General features: G+C 45.8%; 1 protein-coding gene across 2 annotated transcripts in view; it reads right to left on the minus strand.

Moving 5' to 3' along the window:
* The window catches only part of heca (hdc homolog, cell cycle regulator), a 36395-nt gene that overhangs the window by 5452 nt on the left and 12947 nt on the right, over positions 1-17996 (minus strand). Inside the window, exon 3 of one of the 2 annotated variants that reach the window (XM_043695337.1) lies at positions 3165-3319. In XM_043695337.1, coding sequence (XP_043551272.1) covers positions 3165-3319 — 155 coding nt within the window. Of the gene's footprint in view, positions 1-3164; positions 3320-16816; positions 16969-17996 lie in introns of those variants that run through there. The other variant, XM_043695338.1, reaches the window with a different exon arrangement.

Consider the following 17996-nt stretch of genomic DNA (forward strand, 5'->3'; position numbering starts at 1 on the left):
TGGAGCGTCGGAGGCTGAGGGGTGACCTTATAGAGGTTTACAAAATTATGAGGGGCATGGATAGGATAAATAGACAAAGTCTTTTCCCTGGGGTGGGAGAGTCCAGAACGAGAGGGCATAGGTTTAGGGTGAGAGGGGAAAGATATAAAAGAGACCTAAGGGGCAAATTTTTTACGCAGATGGTGGTACGTGTATGGAATGAGTTGCCAGAGGAAGTGGTGGAGGCTGGTACAATTGCAACATTTAAGAGGCATTTGGATAGGTATATGAATAGGAAGGGTTTGGAGGGATATGGGCCGGTGCTGACAGGTGGGACTAGATTGGGTTGGGATATCTGGTCGGCGTGGATAGGTTGGACCGAAGGGTCTGTTTCCGTGCTGTACATCTCTATGACTCTACCCCCTGACTCTCTTGCTACTGGTGTCTTCCACTGAAATCTGATGCAAAGTATCTATTCCATTCCTTTACCATTTCTTTATTCCCCCTTATTACTTCACCAACCTCATTTTCCAGTGGTCCAACATCCACTCTTGCCTCCCTCTCTGACCTTTGAGATATCTTTAAAAAACTCTTGCAATCTTCTTTTTATTATGAGGTAGCCTACTTTCATATTTCATCTTTCTCCCCTTATTGCTTTTTTTTAAATTTATCCTCTGCTGGTTTTTAAAGACTTCCCAATCCTCTGGCTTCCCACCGCTCTGGCATCACATTATAAATTTTTCCTTCTACTTTTATGCTTGTCCTTGACTGCCCTGATCAGCCTCATCGTCCCCTTAGTGCATTTCTTCCTCCTTGGGATGAGTTTCTGCTGTGCCTCCCGAATTACCGTCAGAAACTCCTGCCATGGCTGCTCCACCGTCTTTCCTGCTTGGCTCCCCTTCCAATCAACTCTGGGCAGCTCCTCCCCTCACGTCTTTGTCATTACCGTATTGTAATACCATTTCATCTGATTCCAGCTTCTCCCTCTCAAATTGCAGGGTGAATTCTCTCATATTATGGTCACTGCCCCCCACCTGGGTTCCTTCACCTTAAACTCCCTCATCAAGTCTACCTCATCACCAAATCCAGAACTGCCTATTCCCTAGTGGGCTCTACCATAAGCTGCTCCAAAAAGACATCTTGTAGACACTCTACAAGTTCCTTTTTTTGATTAGATTCCCTACAGTGTGGAAACAGGCCCTTCAGCCCAACAAGTCCACCCTCCGAAGAGCAGCCTATCCAGACCCATTCCTTGATTAATGCATCTAATACTACGGGCAATTTAGCATGGCCAATTCACCTAACCTGCACAGCTTTGGACTGTGAGAGGAAACTGGAGCACCCGGAGGAAACCCACGCAGACACAGGGAGAATGTGTAAACTCCACACAGGCAGGCGGGAATTGAATCTGGGTCCCTCTTGATATTCACTCCCAACCTGATTTTCCCAGTCCGCCAGCAAACTGAAGTCCCCCATGATTAGTGCAATTACGCGTTTCTTCCATGCCTTTTCTATCTCCTGATTGATTTACTTCCCCACATCCTGACTACTGCTAGGGGGTCTATACACAACTCCTATCAGGGTCTTTTTTGCCACTGGGATTCTTCAACTCTACCCACACAAATTCTACACATTCCAACTCTATATCACTTCTCTGCCTGCCCTTTCAAAAGGACGGGTATCCTTGGATATTTATCTCCCAGCCACGATCCCCTTGCAGCCATATTTCTGTGATACCTAGAACATCATACCCACCAATTTCAATCTGTACTACATTGACCTGACTGCATTTAAGTCCAATACCTGCAGTCCTGTGTTGACTGCCCTGCTTCTCATAGTTGTCCCCCTACCTGCTATGCCTGAAGTTAGATTCCTGACATTTTCCATACTCTCTGTCCTATTGTTTGTTTGTTCTGGAAACTTTAATCATCTCTGCCCAACCCTCCCTCACTAAGTTTTGCCATAATTTTCCATGCAACCAAACTCACCCCTCCACCATTTAGTTTAAAGCACTATGCCCGAGTTATGCAATTAACCAGGATTCTGGTCCCAGTGTGACTTAGGTGGAGTCTGTCCCATTGGAACAGCTCTCTCCTTCCCCAGTACTAGTCCCAATGCCCCATGAATTCAAACCCATTTCTCCTACACCGACCTTTAAGCCAATTGTTTACCTCTATGGTCTTACTGACCCTATACCAATCAGCTCATGGCTCAGGTAATAATCCAGAGATCATTACCTTTTTTGGTTATGTTTTCTAAGTTAGCCTCCTTGCTGCTCAAGATCCCTCAGCAGAACCTTGGTCCTCTTTCTACCCGTGTTGTTGGGGACCACGACAACTGGATCTTACCCTCCCACTCCAAGTTCCTCTGCAGCCCAGATGAGATATTCCTGAATCCAGGCACCAGGCAGACATCACAGCCTTCAGGACTCTCAATCTTGGCCACAGGGAACAGTGTCTATCCTCCTGATTTCACCATCCCCAATTAGAATGGCATTTCTCTTTCCTACCCCAATCCGACTTGAATGGCTTCCTATACAATAGACAATAGGTGCAGGAGTAGGCCATTTGGCCCTTCAAGCCAGCAGCACTATTTGTTATGATCATGGCTGAACATCCACAATCAGTATTCTGTTCCTGCCTTATCCCCATAACCCATGATTCCACTATCTTTAAGAGCTCTATCTATCTCTTTCTTGAATGTATCCAGACACTTGGCCTCCACTGCCTTCTGGGGCAGAGCAGAAGTTGGCATCGGTGACCACAGTGCTATGGTCAGGGTTGGTCATCCTCCCTACAGCCCCCAATCTCACCCACACAGGGAGCAAGAACCCCAATGCCAAGTTGGGAAGCCAGTGTGAAGTGGGGCCAGTTCCAGGTAAGTATGAACCTGAACATGACCCCGCGAATGCTGTTAGAAAGTGCACGTGTTGGGGGAATGGGGGCTGGATTGTAAGAAGATTGTCAGCAGCCACATCATCTGCAGACGCTGAACAACCTGACAACACCACAAACCCTAGTGATGAACAATGTGATGCTACCCAGATCCAGTGAGGAACTACGCCTTGAAGCAAGGCATCACCTTCCTAGGGCCGAGGATACCGAACTCTGCAGGTACCTCTAGGTAGATTGGCCAGACAGCAATGGCTTAGGAAGGAGCAGACAAGAGACAGACATACAACCCACCTGACAGCACGGAGACGCAGCCAAGATGTCATAAGTGTACATGGTGCCCAGCTGATGCCAACTCCCGTCCCATCGAGACTTGCATTTGATGCAAATTATCTTATGTACCCCTTCGAGACAGTCCACGCAGATGGCATAGAGGTGCATGAGCCTTCCTGTAATCAGACCAAGGGCAAAGTTTGAGTCAGGTCCCACTTTTACTGATACAAGTTACAGCACAGACATTGTTACTTCTCAAAACTAGAAAACTACACTCGTATGTTATTTTTCTTTTAGAAGTACTCACAGGATATGGGCTTTGATGGCTAGGCCAGGCACTTAAAACTCATTCCTAATTACCCAGAGGGCAGTAACATTGCTGTGGGACTGAAGTCACGCGTGGGCCAGACAGATAAGGATGGCAGATTTCCTTCCCTAAAGGCCATTAGTGAACCAGATGCACAAACAGAAATTGCTGGAAAAGCTCAGCAGATCTGGCAGCATCTATAAAGAGAAATCAGAGTTAATGTTTCAGGTTGAGTGACTCTTCCTCAGAACCAGAGGGGTTTTTAAGACAATTGTCCGAGTTTACATAATCACCATCAGGTTGGCTTTCTATTCCAAATATTTCTATTAAATTCAAATTTCACCGCTGGCTGTAGTGGGATTCTGGATTACTCATCTAGAACTCTAGTAACAGTGACTACAGTTCAAAACCAGAACAGCTCACAAACTGTCAATTGCTTTGGAAGATTCTGAGGTTTTGAAAGGTGTAATATGAATGCAAATCCTTCTTTCTAAATCAGTGTTGCAGACTGCCCTAAACAGCTGCTCTGTCTATCTCACTCTCCACCCACCAACCCAGACTCAATACCTCATTTCCCGATGATTATAAAGATTCCCGGCTTCCCTTCTAAGGAGGAGGGAATGGTCACAACTCTGAAAGCCAAAACGGGGTTGATCTAAATTGAAGCCTGTGCAACAGTTTCTTCAGGGTATGGAGGGCTGAGGGTGGGAAGGAGTATAACCATGTCATGGCTGAGCCTTTCCTTGCTCTGCTCCCTGGGTTCGGGAAGTGCAAATTTCCTGGTGTGAGCTCATTTCAGACAAGACTACAGTTAGGAGCACTCTACCATTGCAAAATGATTGGGGGCAGGGCGGGGGGGGGGGGGCAGTCCAGACTGAGGAGATAAGGAGAACTGCTTAGTCATAGAACTGTACAGACCCATGGAAACAGACCCTTCGGTCCAGCTTGTCCATACTGACCAGATATCCTAAACTAATCTAGTCCCATTTGCCAGCACTTGGCCCATATCCCTCTGGACCCTTCCTTTCATATACCCATCTAGGTGTCTTTTAAATGTTGTCATAGTACCAGCCTCCATCACCTCCTCTGGCAGCTCATTCCATACACGCAGCACACTGTGCAAAAAAGTTGCCGCTTAGGTCCCTTTTAAATCTTTCCCCTTTCACCCTAAACCTATGCCCTCTAGTTCTGGACTCCCCCCATCCCCAGGGAAAAGCCCTTGTCTAGTTACCCTACCCACGTCCCTCATGATTTCATAAACCTCTATAAGGTCAGCCTTCAGCCATCGACACTCCAGGGAAAACAGCCCCAGCCTGTTCAGCCTCTCCCCTTACTCAAACCCTCCAACACTGGCAACATCCTTGTGAATCTTTTCTGAACATTTTCAAGTTTCGTAACATCCTTCCGGCAGGTCGGAGACCAGAATTCTGCTTGCGAAAGGACTGAGGACAAGAGGACATAGATTTAAAGTAATTGGCAAATAGAAGGCAAAGCAACACAAGGAAGCACAGCGAGCAGTCAGGGTCTGGAATGTAGAGTTTGAGAATGTGGTGGAGGGTCAATCAGGACCATGATCTGGAAAGGAAGAATGTATCGCAGTATCACAGTGAGAGGGCGGGAGAATGGCACAGAATGAATAGCCCATACGGAGAGTGTGTGCAGGCTAGGGATGCAAATATCACCCCCAATTTGGGGTGGCACGGTGGCTCAGTGGTTAGCACTGCTGCCTCACAGCGCCAGGGACCTGGGTTCAATTCCCACCTTGGGTGACTGTCTGTATGGAGTTCGCACATTCTCCCTGTGCCTGTGTGGGTTTGCTCCAGTTTCCTCTCACAATCCAAAGATGTGCAGGCCAGGTGAATTGGCCGTGCTAAATTGCCCACAGTGTTAGGTGCATTAGTCAGGGGTAAATAGGGTAGGGGAATGGGTCTGGGTGGGTTACTCTTTGGAGGGTCAAAGGGCCAGTTTCCATACTGTAGGGAATCTAATCAAACTAGTTTAAACTATTAAAATTAAATTGGTTAACCATTCAAATATTAACAGGTATATTTACTAAAAGTAAAAGACCAACTAATTGCTTCTAGCTCTACACACCAAAACTGAGAAAAGAAAATGGTTAAACCCATTAGTACAACAAACTTTGTCTTAACTGGCCCCTTCTGAACTGGCAAAAATTATATCCCTCAAATACCACAAGGTTTACTGTATTATTACAACCTCCGAGTACTTAGTTGAGGGTGCAAGTGAGAAGGCTCTCTGCCGGCAAGTTTTACTTAAGTCAAAGTTGCGTTATTATTTGATTGATGCTGTAAATAAAGTACAACAACGATGTGTTTACCCCCTGCATTACATTTCAATTACTTACTGTGTATTTTTACACTGATTATGTGGCCCTTTTGATTACCCACAATATTTGATCATCCAGCACACTCCTGTACCATAGGTGCCAATTAATAAAAAGTTTGCCTTGTGACTGTAGCCTTTAAACAAATGTCCAACTTCAAACAGATCATTATTCGCAGCGAACTGCCTGGCTTTCAGGACAATACCATACAACCTTGTCATGGTAGATGCTGCAAGACGTGTCAGAGTGTCGACACGGATACCACCATGACACATAGGAACACCTCCCACCATGTACTGGGCGGGTACTCATGTGACTCGGCCAATGTTGTCGATCTCATACACTGCAGGCAAGGATGCCCAGAAGCATGATACATTGGTGAGACCGAGCAGAGGCTACGGCAACGGATGAATGGGCACCGCACAACAATCAACAGACAGGAGGGTTCCCTCCCAGTTGGAGAACACTTCAGCGGTCTGGGACATTCAACCTCAGACCGTCAGGTGACCATCCTCCAAGGTGGACTTCCGGACAGTCAACAACGCAAAGTGGGCAAGCAGAGGCTGATAGCTAAGTTCAGTAACCATAGGGATGGCCTCAACTGGTACCTTGGGTTCATGTCACATTACAGGTGACTCCATTGCACTACACACACAGAGACAGACAGACAGACACAGACACAGACACACACACACCCTCTCTCATACACTCCCACACTCTCATCCATGCACGCATCCTCTCACAGACTTATACCTTTTACACTCACATTTACACACACTCTCACAGACAGTCATAACCACCTCCCCCCAACATGCACACACACATATGCAAGTTTGTGGGGTGAATTTGTACTTGTAGAATTACATTTTATTTTGCTCAAAAACTGTTTAAATCCATTTAAGATTCTGTAAATCCTTTTTTAGAATAGAATCAGTCTGAACATTGGGGCACAGACAGTCTCACACAGGACACTTCACACCTTCAATGCACTATCTGGGCTGACATGGCACCTATTGTTAAAGTTCACTTAAGAATGTAACTTTAAAGAAGTTCTTGAATTTACATATGAAAGAACTGAAACCAACATGTCCATTCTAAAAGATGAGAGACTTAACAAACAATTCAATATATAATTTCAGTTACATCACACTGCAAACGTTTGCTATAAATTCTGTGTCTTACAATCTTATACTCCATAACCACTGATGAAGGAGCAGCGCTCCGAAAGCTAGTGCTTCCAACCTGTTGGGACTATAACCTGGTGTTGTGTGATTTTTAACATTTTATACAATATTCTCAAATGATTTTCCAAAACGTAACTTACCTGCTGCACTTTTCTAACCTGTTTTAAACATTAACAGCAATTTATTAATGGCAAGACCATTTTCCATCCCTAGTTTGGACATGATGGGCTGAATGTTCAGTAATAATTCTGTGATGGTTTAGAGAATCAAGGATCTTTCTTCTGATCTTGCACTGGTCAGGACAATTCACAAGAATACCAATTTATGCCTGAAAACAATTGGTTGGCATGTCAACTACGATTGGTAGTAGTAGCTTTGTCACAGAGAATTCCCTAGTTAATGACGCCTGCCAGGGTTTGCTTAAAGTTTAAGCCAGACCGGTCAATTCTTAATTTCTTTCAGAAATACCTCGACTGCTGAACCTGTGAATGACCGTCACCTACCTTGTTGAGTTGAAAGAGATACAGTGCACGTACATGGCTTTTCTATCGCAAATAGCAGGACGCTGTGTATGAGTAAATGTAGACTCTGGTAGACACAACTGCACCATACTGCAAGCCCAACTAACAATCCTAAATTGGTTGCCAACATAATCCATCACATACTCAGGATTATCCAGCAAATGCTGTCCAATTGCAGTGTTGTGACATTGTGCTGCCAGGTTTGCTAATGGAGACGGATTGGAGAGCAACAAGCAAGATGTGAACTGAATCCAACCAGCTGGTACTAGCAAAACCCACAACGCAGTGTCCAAAATTAACTACGGCTCCACAATTGGACAGCAGCTGCTAGATAACCCCCGAGTGTGAAACATTACGCTGACAACTGATTTAGGCTCATCAGTCAGGTTCACACTGTGGCACATACATTCATACACAGGGTCAAGTTCTTTATCAACAGATATAACATGTTTGCATTGATTTCAACTCAATAATGCAGGTAGCTACCATTCTCAGGTTCATTGCCTTGGGGGTATGCTGATCAGAGTCAACCTGCCTGGTTTAAAATTTACGAGGAGAATGTGAGGACTGCAGATGCTGGAGATCAGAGCTGAAAATGTGTTGCTGGAAAAGCGCAAAAGCGCAGCAGGTCAGGCAGCATCCAAGAAGCAGGAGAATCGACGTTTCGGGCATGAGCCCTGGTTTAAAATTTAAACAAAGCCTAGCAGTTAACTGTCATTCATAAGTGACTGGTGCACTCTTTGTGGCCTGTACCAATCAGTACTCTCAACCCATACAGTAGAAATGCTGGAGTTCCCGTCAACGTAGCATTCTTGTGACTTGCCTGATGAATGCAGAATGTAGATGGTCGATACAATGTGTTTCTCTTAAAAAAGAAAAACTTTTCAGGAAACGTCCTCCTCTGAGTCCTCATCCTGTCTGAATCCCTCCCAGTATTAGCTCTGCTCTCCCACCGTATCCGGTGGAACCCCACCTGTGCAGCCACACATCCTGCTACAAACATGGTGCAACTATAACAAACTGTGTGCATCGCTGGAATCCACAGCGGTGGTGCTGATAGAACACACACTATTCATATTGCCACTGCTTGAGAGTCATACCCGGCAAAAATAGCAGATTATCAGGGGCTGAGTTTCCCTTGTGTGTACAGACCACTCCCTGACAACAGCAAGCCGACTGAATAAAAGTAGGATAAAGTCAGATATGGGTTTCCTACATGACAGCCATTTCAGTAGCGGCCGAGCACTTTGAGATGCACAATAGTCACAAACAGCATTATGTAAATATAAGACAATGCTTCATGCTTCTCATTTTGCTAAAAATGCCCCTGCCTCTGGCTCAAATGCAACCCCCTCCCCTCACCAGTTCTGGCAAAGCAAAACCTCTTCACTGTCTGTTGATACAGAAGTGAGGGTAGAGTGGAACAGAGAGCGACAGAGAGAAAATGCACACACACAAGAGACAGAAATGTATAACGGAGGGGTGGGAGGAGGGAACAAAGTAAGAGAGAAAGAAGAAACATCATATATCACGTGTAGAACTTTTGAACCGGCTCAATTTTAGACACTTCATCTCCTCTGGACCACAAATGCTGGTATGGTTAGACTGGCAGCACAGTGGTACAAAGGGCTTTTATCAGTCACTGCCTCGTCAACACTGGCACAGTCTCCTCTCAACTCAGAGAGCTCCTTAACACAGCAGGCAGGAACAGAGAGACGCTCACAATGTCGTCAACACAGTGCACTCTAACCTAAATGACGCACACATGACTTCCTATAGGAGTTCCTCATCGGAAGGGAGGGTCAGAGCAAAACGCAAACCTGCCCCAGCAACTCAAACCGAGAAAGGGAATGATTCACAGCTTGCAGCCGTGGGTCACTGACTCTATCCGGTGTCACTCAGAGAGATCCGTTAGCAGGGTCCGCACTGAGCTCGGAGGTGAGGGCATGCCCTTCGTCCACCCCCTCCTGTGCTACACTGACAAAGTAACATCAACACAGGCGTCACAATCAATCCAATGGGAAACAGTAACAGTGAGCAACAAACCTGGTTCTCGCTTGTATGCAGTAAAGAGGGATTGCACAGGCTGTCAGGAGCTACTGGATGTCCCCACGTAAGAAAGAAGGAACTAGGATCTACCCCGGGGCTGATTATCACTTAGCCTGTCATAAAATGCTTCACGAATGAATAGCCCAGTTGCTTTTAATGCAAGTGAACGTGGCAAGCTTAAAAGGGCTTATGCCCGAAACGTCGATTCTCCTGTTCCCTGGATGCTGCCTGACCTGCTGCGCTTTTCCAGCAACACATTTTCAGTTCTGATCTCCAGCATCTGCAGACCTCACTTTCTCCTTTCTTAGGAAGTGCCCATCCATGGCATTCAGTGCCCATTCCATTTGTCCTTGTGGCTTTCTAGGACACAGACAGTTAAGTCAACCAGGGAGATGGAGTCATGCACAGGTAAAACTTTGCACTCAAAGAAGGAAGGGGGAAACGATTAAAGTGCAGTTCAGTTAGTGAGGGGTTGCAGTCTCCTGTGTTCTAACAAAAACTAGAGCTGAAAATGTGTTGCTGGAAAAGCGCAGCAGGTCAAGCAGCATCCGAGGAGCAGGAAAATCGATGTTTTGGGCAAAAGCCCTTCATCAGAAATGCTTTTGCCCAAGACATCGATTTCCCTGCTCCTCGGATGCTGCCTGACCTACTGTGCTTTTCCAGCACCACTCTAATCTTGATTCGGATCTCCAGCATCTGCAATCCTCACTTTGTTCTTTCTTATTCATGTTCCCATCCAGTTGCCTTGTATCTGTTGCAATTGTACCAGCGTTCACCACATCCTCTGGCAGCTCATTCCATGCACGCACCACTCTCTGCGTGAAAATGTTGCCCCTTAGGTCCCTTTTATATTTTTCCCCTCTCACCTTTAACCTATGCCCTCTAGCTTTGGATTCCCCTACCCTGGAGAAAAGATCTTGTCTGTTTTATCATATGCATGCCCCTCATGATTTTATAAACCTCAATAAGGTCACCATTCAGCCTCTGATGCTCCAGGGAAAACAGCCCCAGCATATTCAGCCTCTTCCTGCAACCAATCCTGGCAACGTCCTTGTAAATCATTCAAGTAGACGTCTGATCTCAGACATCCTCAGAGGGAGGTATTCGAGTCCAGCAGCAAAAGATGCCTTGCTCCAATGAGCACTAGAGAGACCGCACCCAGAATACTGAGTACAGGCTCTGAACCCCTGGCCTGAGGAAGGACAGACTTCATATTTGTAATGGTGGGACTGTCCTACAAGGAGAGGATTGAGGGGGCTGGGCCTGTTTTCTCTGGAGTTTAGAAGAACAAACAGGGATGTCATAGAAAGCTACACGATTCTGAAAGGGACAGACAGCGTAGATACAGAAAGAAACTCCCCCCGGATCGAGAACCAGAGGACACAGCCTCAGCATCTTGAGGACACCAGTTAGAGGATTGAGGGGAGGAGGTGGGAGCATAGTTGTAACATCACTTACTAGTAATCCAGAACCTGAGGATAATACACTGGGATAACGGATTGGCTCAAACCCCTTCATGGCAGAATTTGAAATCAATTTTTAAAAATTCTGGAATAAATGACCACGAAATGACTGATTGTTGTAAAAATCCATTTAACAATAACTCCTCTACTTCCACAGGAGACTACGGAAATTCAGGTTGTCTACAAAGACTCTGACCAACATTTACAAGTGCACCAGAGAAAGCATTCTATCTGGATGCTGGGTACAGCAACTCCTCTCCCCAGGGCTATAAGAAACTACATAGAGCTGTGAACATAGCCCAGACCATCAGGCAAGCCAAGCTTCCATCCATTGGCTCCATTTACACTTCCCACTACGTCCAGGAAAGCAGCCAATATCATCAAAGACCCTTCCTACCTCAGTTATAATCTCTTCCAACCTCTTCAGTCAGGCAGAAGATACAAAAGCTTAAACACACCCACCAACAGATTCAAGAACAGCTTCTTCCCTGCTGTTCTCAAACTTCTGCATGGACCTCTCAAATTTTTAATTTAATATTTATCTCGCTCATTATGCGCTTTCTCCACAGCCGTAACATTGTATTCCTCGCTCTGTCCTGTTACCCTAATGCACTGTGTGTGGTGTGATCTGCCTGAAATGCACTCAAAACAAAACTGCTCACTAGGTGTTCATAGATACATAAAGCAATAATAAATAAAATCAAATTGAGGGAAGGAAATCCATCATCCTTACCTTGCCTAGTCTATGTAGGAGTCCGGAACCACAACAATGGTGGTTGATTCTTAACCTCCCTCTGGGCAATTAGGAACAGACAATAACTGTTGGGCTGAATAGCGACACCCACATCCCATTTGCGAATAAAATTAAGACAGAGGATGGTGAAACTTTGGTACTCTCTGCCCCAGATGGCAATGGGAGCTGTCATCAGTATGTCTGTGAGTGACAGATACATTTCCAGATAATAAATTATATGAAGGGACAAGGAGGGAGATGACTTTACATGCTTTAGAATGGCGGAGCCGGCTCCAGAGATGAAGGCCCATTTTTGTACCTAAGCTCCTCGTCAAACTCTGCTAGGTATTAACCCTTTCAGAGTCTTAGGCTAGACAAGCCGTCCCCAAAGGTAGCGGTCATCTGGACAGCCAACAGCGTACCAAATCTGAGAATTTCTAGCTGGTGCTCCCAGTGTCTGAGCCACACCCAGGTTGGTAGCAGCACTTCAGTAAGGATCAGGAACATCTTGCAGTAAAGGAAGACACTGTAATGTCACAGGACTAGTAACACAGAGTTCCAGGTTCAAATCCCACCACGGCACTGAGGGAATTTAAAATCAACTAACACATTTGGAAGCAATGACTGATTTCAGTGATAGTGACCAAGAAACTAACCTCGATGGTGATGAAGTCCCATCTAGTTCATTGATGGGAGGAAGTCTGCTGCTCTTACCCAGTTTAGCCTACATGTGACTCTATACCCACACCATACGGGCTCACTCTTAACTGTCCTCTGAAATGGCCAGGCAATTAAGGATGGGCAACAAATGATGCCCACCTCCTATGAACAAATAAATTAGAAGTAGGATTTTAAAGGTCTGGATAGCAGTATAAGTTAATATTTAACTGGATGAGACAGCACTGGGATTAACCGCAAACCAACCATTCACTAAACTCCCCATGCCCCGCCAATGACAATGTAAAACCCTACAATCCTGTGATTATCCCTTGTCTCAAGAGCTGATGTGTAGGTTATATTTAAACACTTGCTCAACATCAAATGAAAGTGGCACTGTGTCAACATCAAACAGTATCTGGTGCCCAACATAATTCCAATCCTGAATACGCTGCCTGAAATGGTGGTGGAAGCTGTTTCAAGGCTAACATTTGAAAGGAAATCAAATACATGTGGAGAAGGGGGTGGGGAGGGGGAATGCAAGGATTTGGAGGAAGCCTATGATGTGAGGTGGGAGAATGTGTAAAATTCACCGGATCGCATTTCCAAAGAGCTAGAATCACCAGAGTGGGTCGAATGGCCATTTATGTGCTGTGTAAGGATATTCTAGCTATGGAGGAAGTGCAAAAAAGATTTATCAGAGTGATTCATGGGATGGCAGGACTAATAAATGAAGAGGGGCTGAATCAGTCAGGACTATATTCACTGGGGAGTAAGGGAAATCACACAGAAACCACTAACAGGATCAGATAAGGGAGTCCAGAACCAGGGGCCACAGTGTAAAGATATGGGGTAGGCCATTTTTAAAAACAAAAATCATTTGTGAAATGTAGGAGTCGCTGGCTGGCCAGCTTTATTGCCCATCATTGGTTGGGGCTTTGTAGTGATTGGTACAACTGATTGACTTGCTACACCATTTCAGAGGGAAATTGAGAGTCAACCACATTGTTGGTTGTGTTTAGGCCAGACCAGGTGACGAATGCAGATTTCCTTCCCTGAAGGAGATTGGTGAACCAGATGGGGTTTTCCTGACAATTGGCAATGGATTCATGGTCATCAGTAGATTCTTAATTCCAGATTTTTTTTTAAAATTGAATTCAAAGTCCACCATCTAGATTGGCAAGATTCGAAACCAGGTACCCAGAACATTAGTTGAGTTTCTGGATTAATAATCTAGTGATAACACCACTAAGCCATCACTTCCTCTTTGTCCTTGAGGGCCAAGGAGAAATGTCTTCACTCAGAGTGTTGAGCCTGTGGAATTCTCTACCACAGGAAGTGATTCAGGCAAAAATATTGGTTGCTTTTAAGGAGTTAGATATAGTGCTTAGGGCTAAGGGTGTGGGAAAAAAGCATGAGCCAGGTACTGAGTTGGAGGGACAGCTATGACCATACTAACTGGCAGAGCAGGCTCAATGGGCCGAATGGCCTACTTCTACTTTCTAGGTTGCTTGATAATTCTGTAACAGGCCGGTGAAACCTCTCCAAAGCAAGAGCATTTGTCCTGGTGGCAAACCAAACAAAGCCTGTGGCATTTGGGGTTAAGTGACCCTTCCCTCATGGGAAAGGTGGATGGTCCATGCCAAGCTCAGCATTAACCAGCTGCTAGGGCTACAGATTCATGGGATACCATGCCCAATAATGGTCCATGGCACAGCTCTGCATAAACTGACAATGCATAGCAGAAGGATTTAAACATAAGCGTTGGGTCATTGAAGAAAATGGAAGGGTGGCACTGAATGGGTTATCGTTTCACCTCCAGGGCCAACACAATTCACTCAAGATCGATGACCTCACTGTTCATTCACTCCCCGAACCAATCACAGGAGGGTTACCCCATTATGCAGGCACAGAGCACAAAAGCAAGGAGAGATTATCATGAACCTTTACAATAACGCGTTGCCTCAGCTCCAAATGGATCACAACTCTTGTTAGCACATGGGAAGGAGTAGAGATGGTCCAGAAACAGTGAATAAGGATGGTCATGGGGCAAAGGTCTTCAATAGTTCCCAAGGTTGTTCTCCTTAGAGAAGGTTAGAATGAGTTGATAGATGAACAGAGGAGACAAGAGAGAAACTCTTGCCATTGATAGAAACAACAAGAGTCTGAGCGTGCCAGCTCATGATGAATCACAGAATGGCCCAAGGAGGCCATTCAGCCCATCATGCCTGTGTCTGTGAATGGCAAAACCACAAAAAGGCGACATGAGAAAGCACTATCCTTTTAAAGGCAGTAAACGATTCAATGGGGGAATGCGCTGCCTGAAGAAAGATCCAAAGCTGGTTTTCAAGACTGTACCAGATAATTGTCTGAAGAGGAAAGAAATCTGCAGGCTACAAGGAAAGGGCAGAGAGAGGGATTGCAGGGACGGGCAGCCAGCACACGATGGGCCGAATGACCTCCTCCTACGCTTGAAATGTTTTATGATCCAGTGAAAAGGGGATTCCGGTCAATAAGATAATATGAAAACTCTCATTAATCACTCTCTGAAACAGCTATCCTATGAGCCCTGCTCCGCTCCACCCTTTCCCCACAGCTTTGCAGATCCTTTTTATACAATTCCTTTGTCAGAGTGGTCATTGGATCTGCTTCCATTGCCGACTCTGGGAGCACAACCCAACAATTCACTGCATCAAAAATAAAGATGCATCTCCTCTCTGGGTTCTTCAACCTGTATCCGCCAGTTACAGACCCCCCCCCCCCCCCCCCCCCCGCCAGTTTCATCTTACATCCCGTCACGATTTTGATCGTCTACAACAGTTTCTTGGTGAGGCACAGGCAACAGGTTTCTGTTCAAGTTCAACAGCTCCAGCATCAACGAATAACAAAGCAAGACTTGTATCAATGTCTGTCTGGTTGGTTCTCTCTGAAAGGCATTAACACTCAGCACTACAGAACAGTCTTACCTCTTCTTCCCACTCAATACCACTCCCATCCCACTCACCATTCTCAACGGAACTTCACTCAAGTCAACATTATCCATACACAATCCTCACAGGAAAGATGAACAGATACTCAATGGAATGGGGATACACAGCCACACATTCTAGCTAAGATCGAAGTGTGCACTGTCGGATGGTGAAGTTTGGAGGACTGAAGCCTCTGACCCTGTCTTTAATCCAAGGAGCATAGACTAATTTGTAGTAACCCCATCCCCTCCAGGACCACCAGGACTGAAAGCTTGAACGCCCCCAAAATACCAGTGACAGTCCCCAAGGTCTCCAGGTCAGTAGGATTCTGGTATTCATTGCCATTCCCATGTGATATACCAGAGAGGAGGTCTCTGATAATGGCATGTCTCAAAGGACACTGTAATTAAGAAGCGGGGGCAACACAGCATTGTCAAGCTGTCGCGCCCATAATGATGGTTTGAATAACAATCCACCATTCTCATCCCTCCCCCTCCAGGATTCCATAAAATATCCATTCACCATTACTTTCTGCTTCTTATTAAACACTTTCTTTTTTTAAACATAGTCTAGAGCAAGATGGTGTCATGTTCCAGCTAGAGTTTAAACTGGGTGCAGATAGCTAAGAGAAACAACATCGAATCACTTAAAGAACTGAGGGAGTGCTGAGTGAGAGTGAGCGAGAGGACAGTCTGACAAAGATTACACACCACAATATGCTTATCTGGCATTTTACAGGTTCCTAAATAACTCAGAGCTCTATGCATACACAACATTTTGTCTGCTTTTTTTTTTAACTGTGTGGGTTGGTATCTAATCATGGTTTTATGGTTAATTGATGCTTCATGACACAGGAGCAAGGTATCCACAGGCAACCCTGAGAGAAAGAGAGAGAGTCAACATCCAGAGGTAACCCTGAGACAGAGACAGAGAAAGACAGACAGAGAGAGAGAGACAGAGAGAGAGAGAGACAGAAAGAGAGAGTCAACATCCAGAGGTAACCCCGAGACAGTGTGTGTCAACATCCTCAGGTAATCCCCCGTGACAGCGTCAATATTCAAAGATATGGCCCGGCAGTGGATCAATATCCATAGGTAATCTCCCGGGAGAGTATCAAATATTCAAGGGGTTCCAAGGAAGCTATCATATTCACCACAGGAGGAATTTTACGATTCTAAATACACTGTCAGTTCTGTGCACAAAATCATGTCACCACAATACCAGAAACACACCTTGCTTGAACTCTGCAGCAGAACAGTCGCCTATCAGAACACCCCACCCCCTCCCCCTTCCGAAGCTCATGGCAGGGCTTTGATTAAATGCCTGGAGAAAGTGGACTATTCCAGTGACAGCTGCCAAATGTAGAGAATCAGTCAGGCGGTAAGGAACCCCTGCTGCAGCCAGACATTAGGACGCGGGGCTGAGAGCTCCCGGGTCCTCCAGCCCCAGAATGGAGCGGAATTAATTCTCAAGTGCGGTGGCCTGCAAGACCTCTTCCAGCTCAACACTCCCCGCCCATGGCCAACAGTGCAAGGCAAGTGTATCAAACGCCACTGGGGACTTCTCCTGGAATAGGCAACGCAGATGGATCCAGCGATCTGCACACAAAGGAGTAAGGAAATAAACTCTTCCAGCCCAGCAACACGCATCGCCCGAAGACATCGGTGCTCCTTCAAATCTCGACACCTGTCTATCCCCAATTTCCATCGCTCCACTGTTGACAATTGCACATTCAGCTAAGTCTGTCTTATGTCGTGGAACTTCCTCACTTAAAATATCCTTTCTCTCCCTCTCCTCTAAGGAAATTCTGTTTGAGAATCTGCACTCATCTCTTCTTTTGAGGTTCAGTGTCAAATGTTGTATTCGAACACTCCTGCACTGAGCCTTTGGGATATTTGACTGTACTGACGGTGCTATATGAATGCAGATCAATCATCATTAGTAAGAATCAGAGTTCACCAATGAACACCTCCCATTCATTCCGCCCAGACAGTATGAAACATATTACACTGGTGGAAACAAGCAATGCTTTTCAGTTCAAAAGATGCTGTTTAATCCCTACCAAGCCGCTTTGTCCATCAGTCACTTTCTGCGCTCTGCTGTCATAGAATCATAGCACCCCTGCAGTACAGAAGAGGCCATTCAACCCACTGAGTCCACACCGACCTTCCAAAAAGTATCCCACCCAGACCAGAAATCCGCCAACCTCATATCTCTGTAACTCCACACTTACCACAGCTAGCCCTACACATCACTGGACATTATGGCAATTTACTATGGCTAATCCATCTAGCCTGCACATCCCTGGACGCTATGGGGCAATTTAGCATGGCCAACCCACCTTACCTGTACAGTAGTGCTAACCACTGTGCCACCGTGGGCGGCACGGTGGCACAGTGGTTAGCACTACTGCCTCACAGCGTCAGAGACCCGGGTTCAATTCCCGCCTCAGGCGACTGACTGTGTGGAGTTTGCACGTTCTCCCCGTGTCTGCGTGGGTTTCCTCCGGGTGCTCCGGTTTCCTCCCACAGTCACAAAGATGTGCAGGGTCAGGTGAATTGGCCATGCTAAATTGCCCGTAGAGTTAGGTAAGGGGTAAATGTAGGGGTATGGGTGGGTTTCGCTT

The sequence above is a fragment of the Chiloscyllium plagiosum genome, chromosome 9, assembly GCF_004010195.1.
Source record: "Chiloscyllium plagiosum isolate BGI_BamShark_2017 chromosome 9, ASM401019v2, whole genome shotgun sequence".
In the NCBI taxonomy this organism is placed as follows: Eukaryota; Metazoa; Chordata; class Chondrichthyes; order Orectolobiformes; family Hemiscylliidae; genus Chiloscyllium; species Chiloscyllium plagiosum.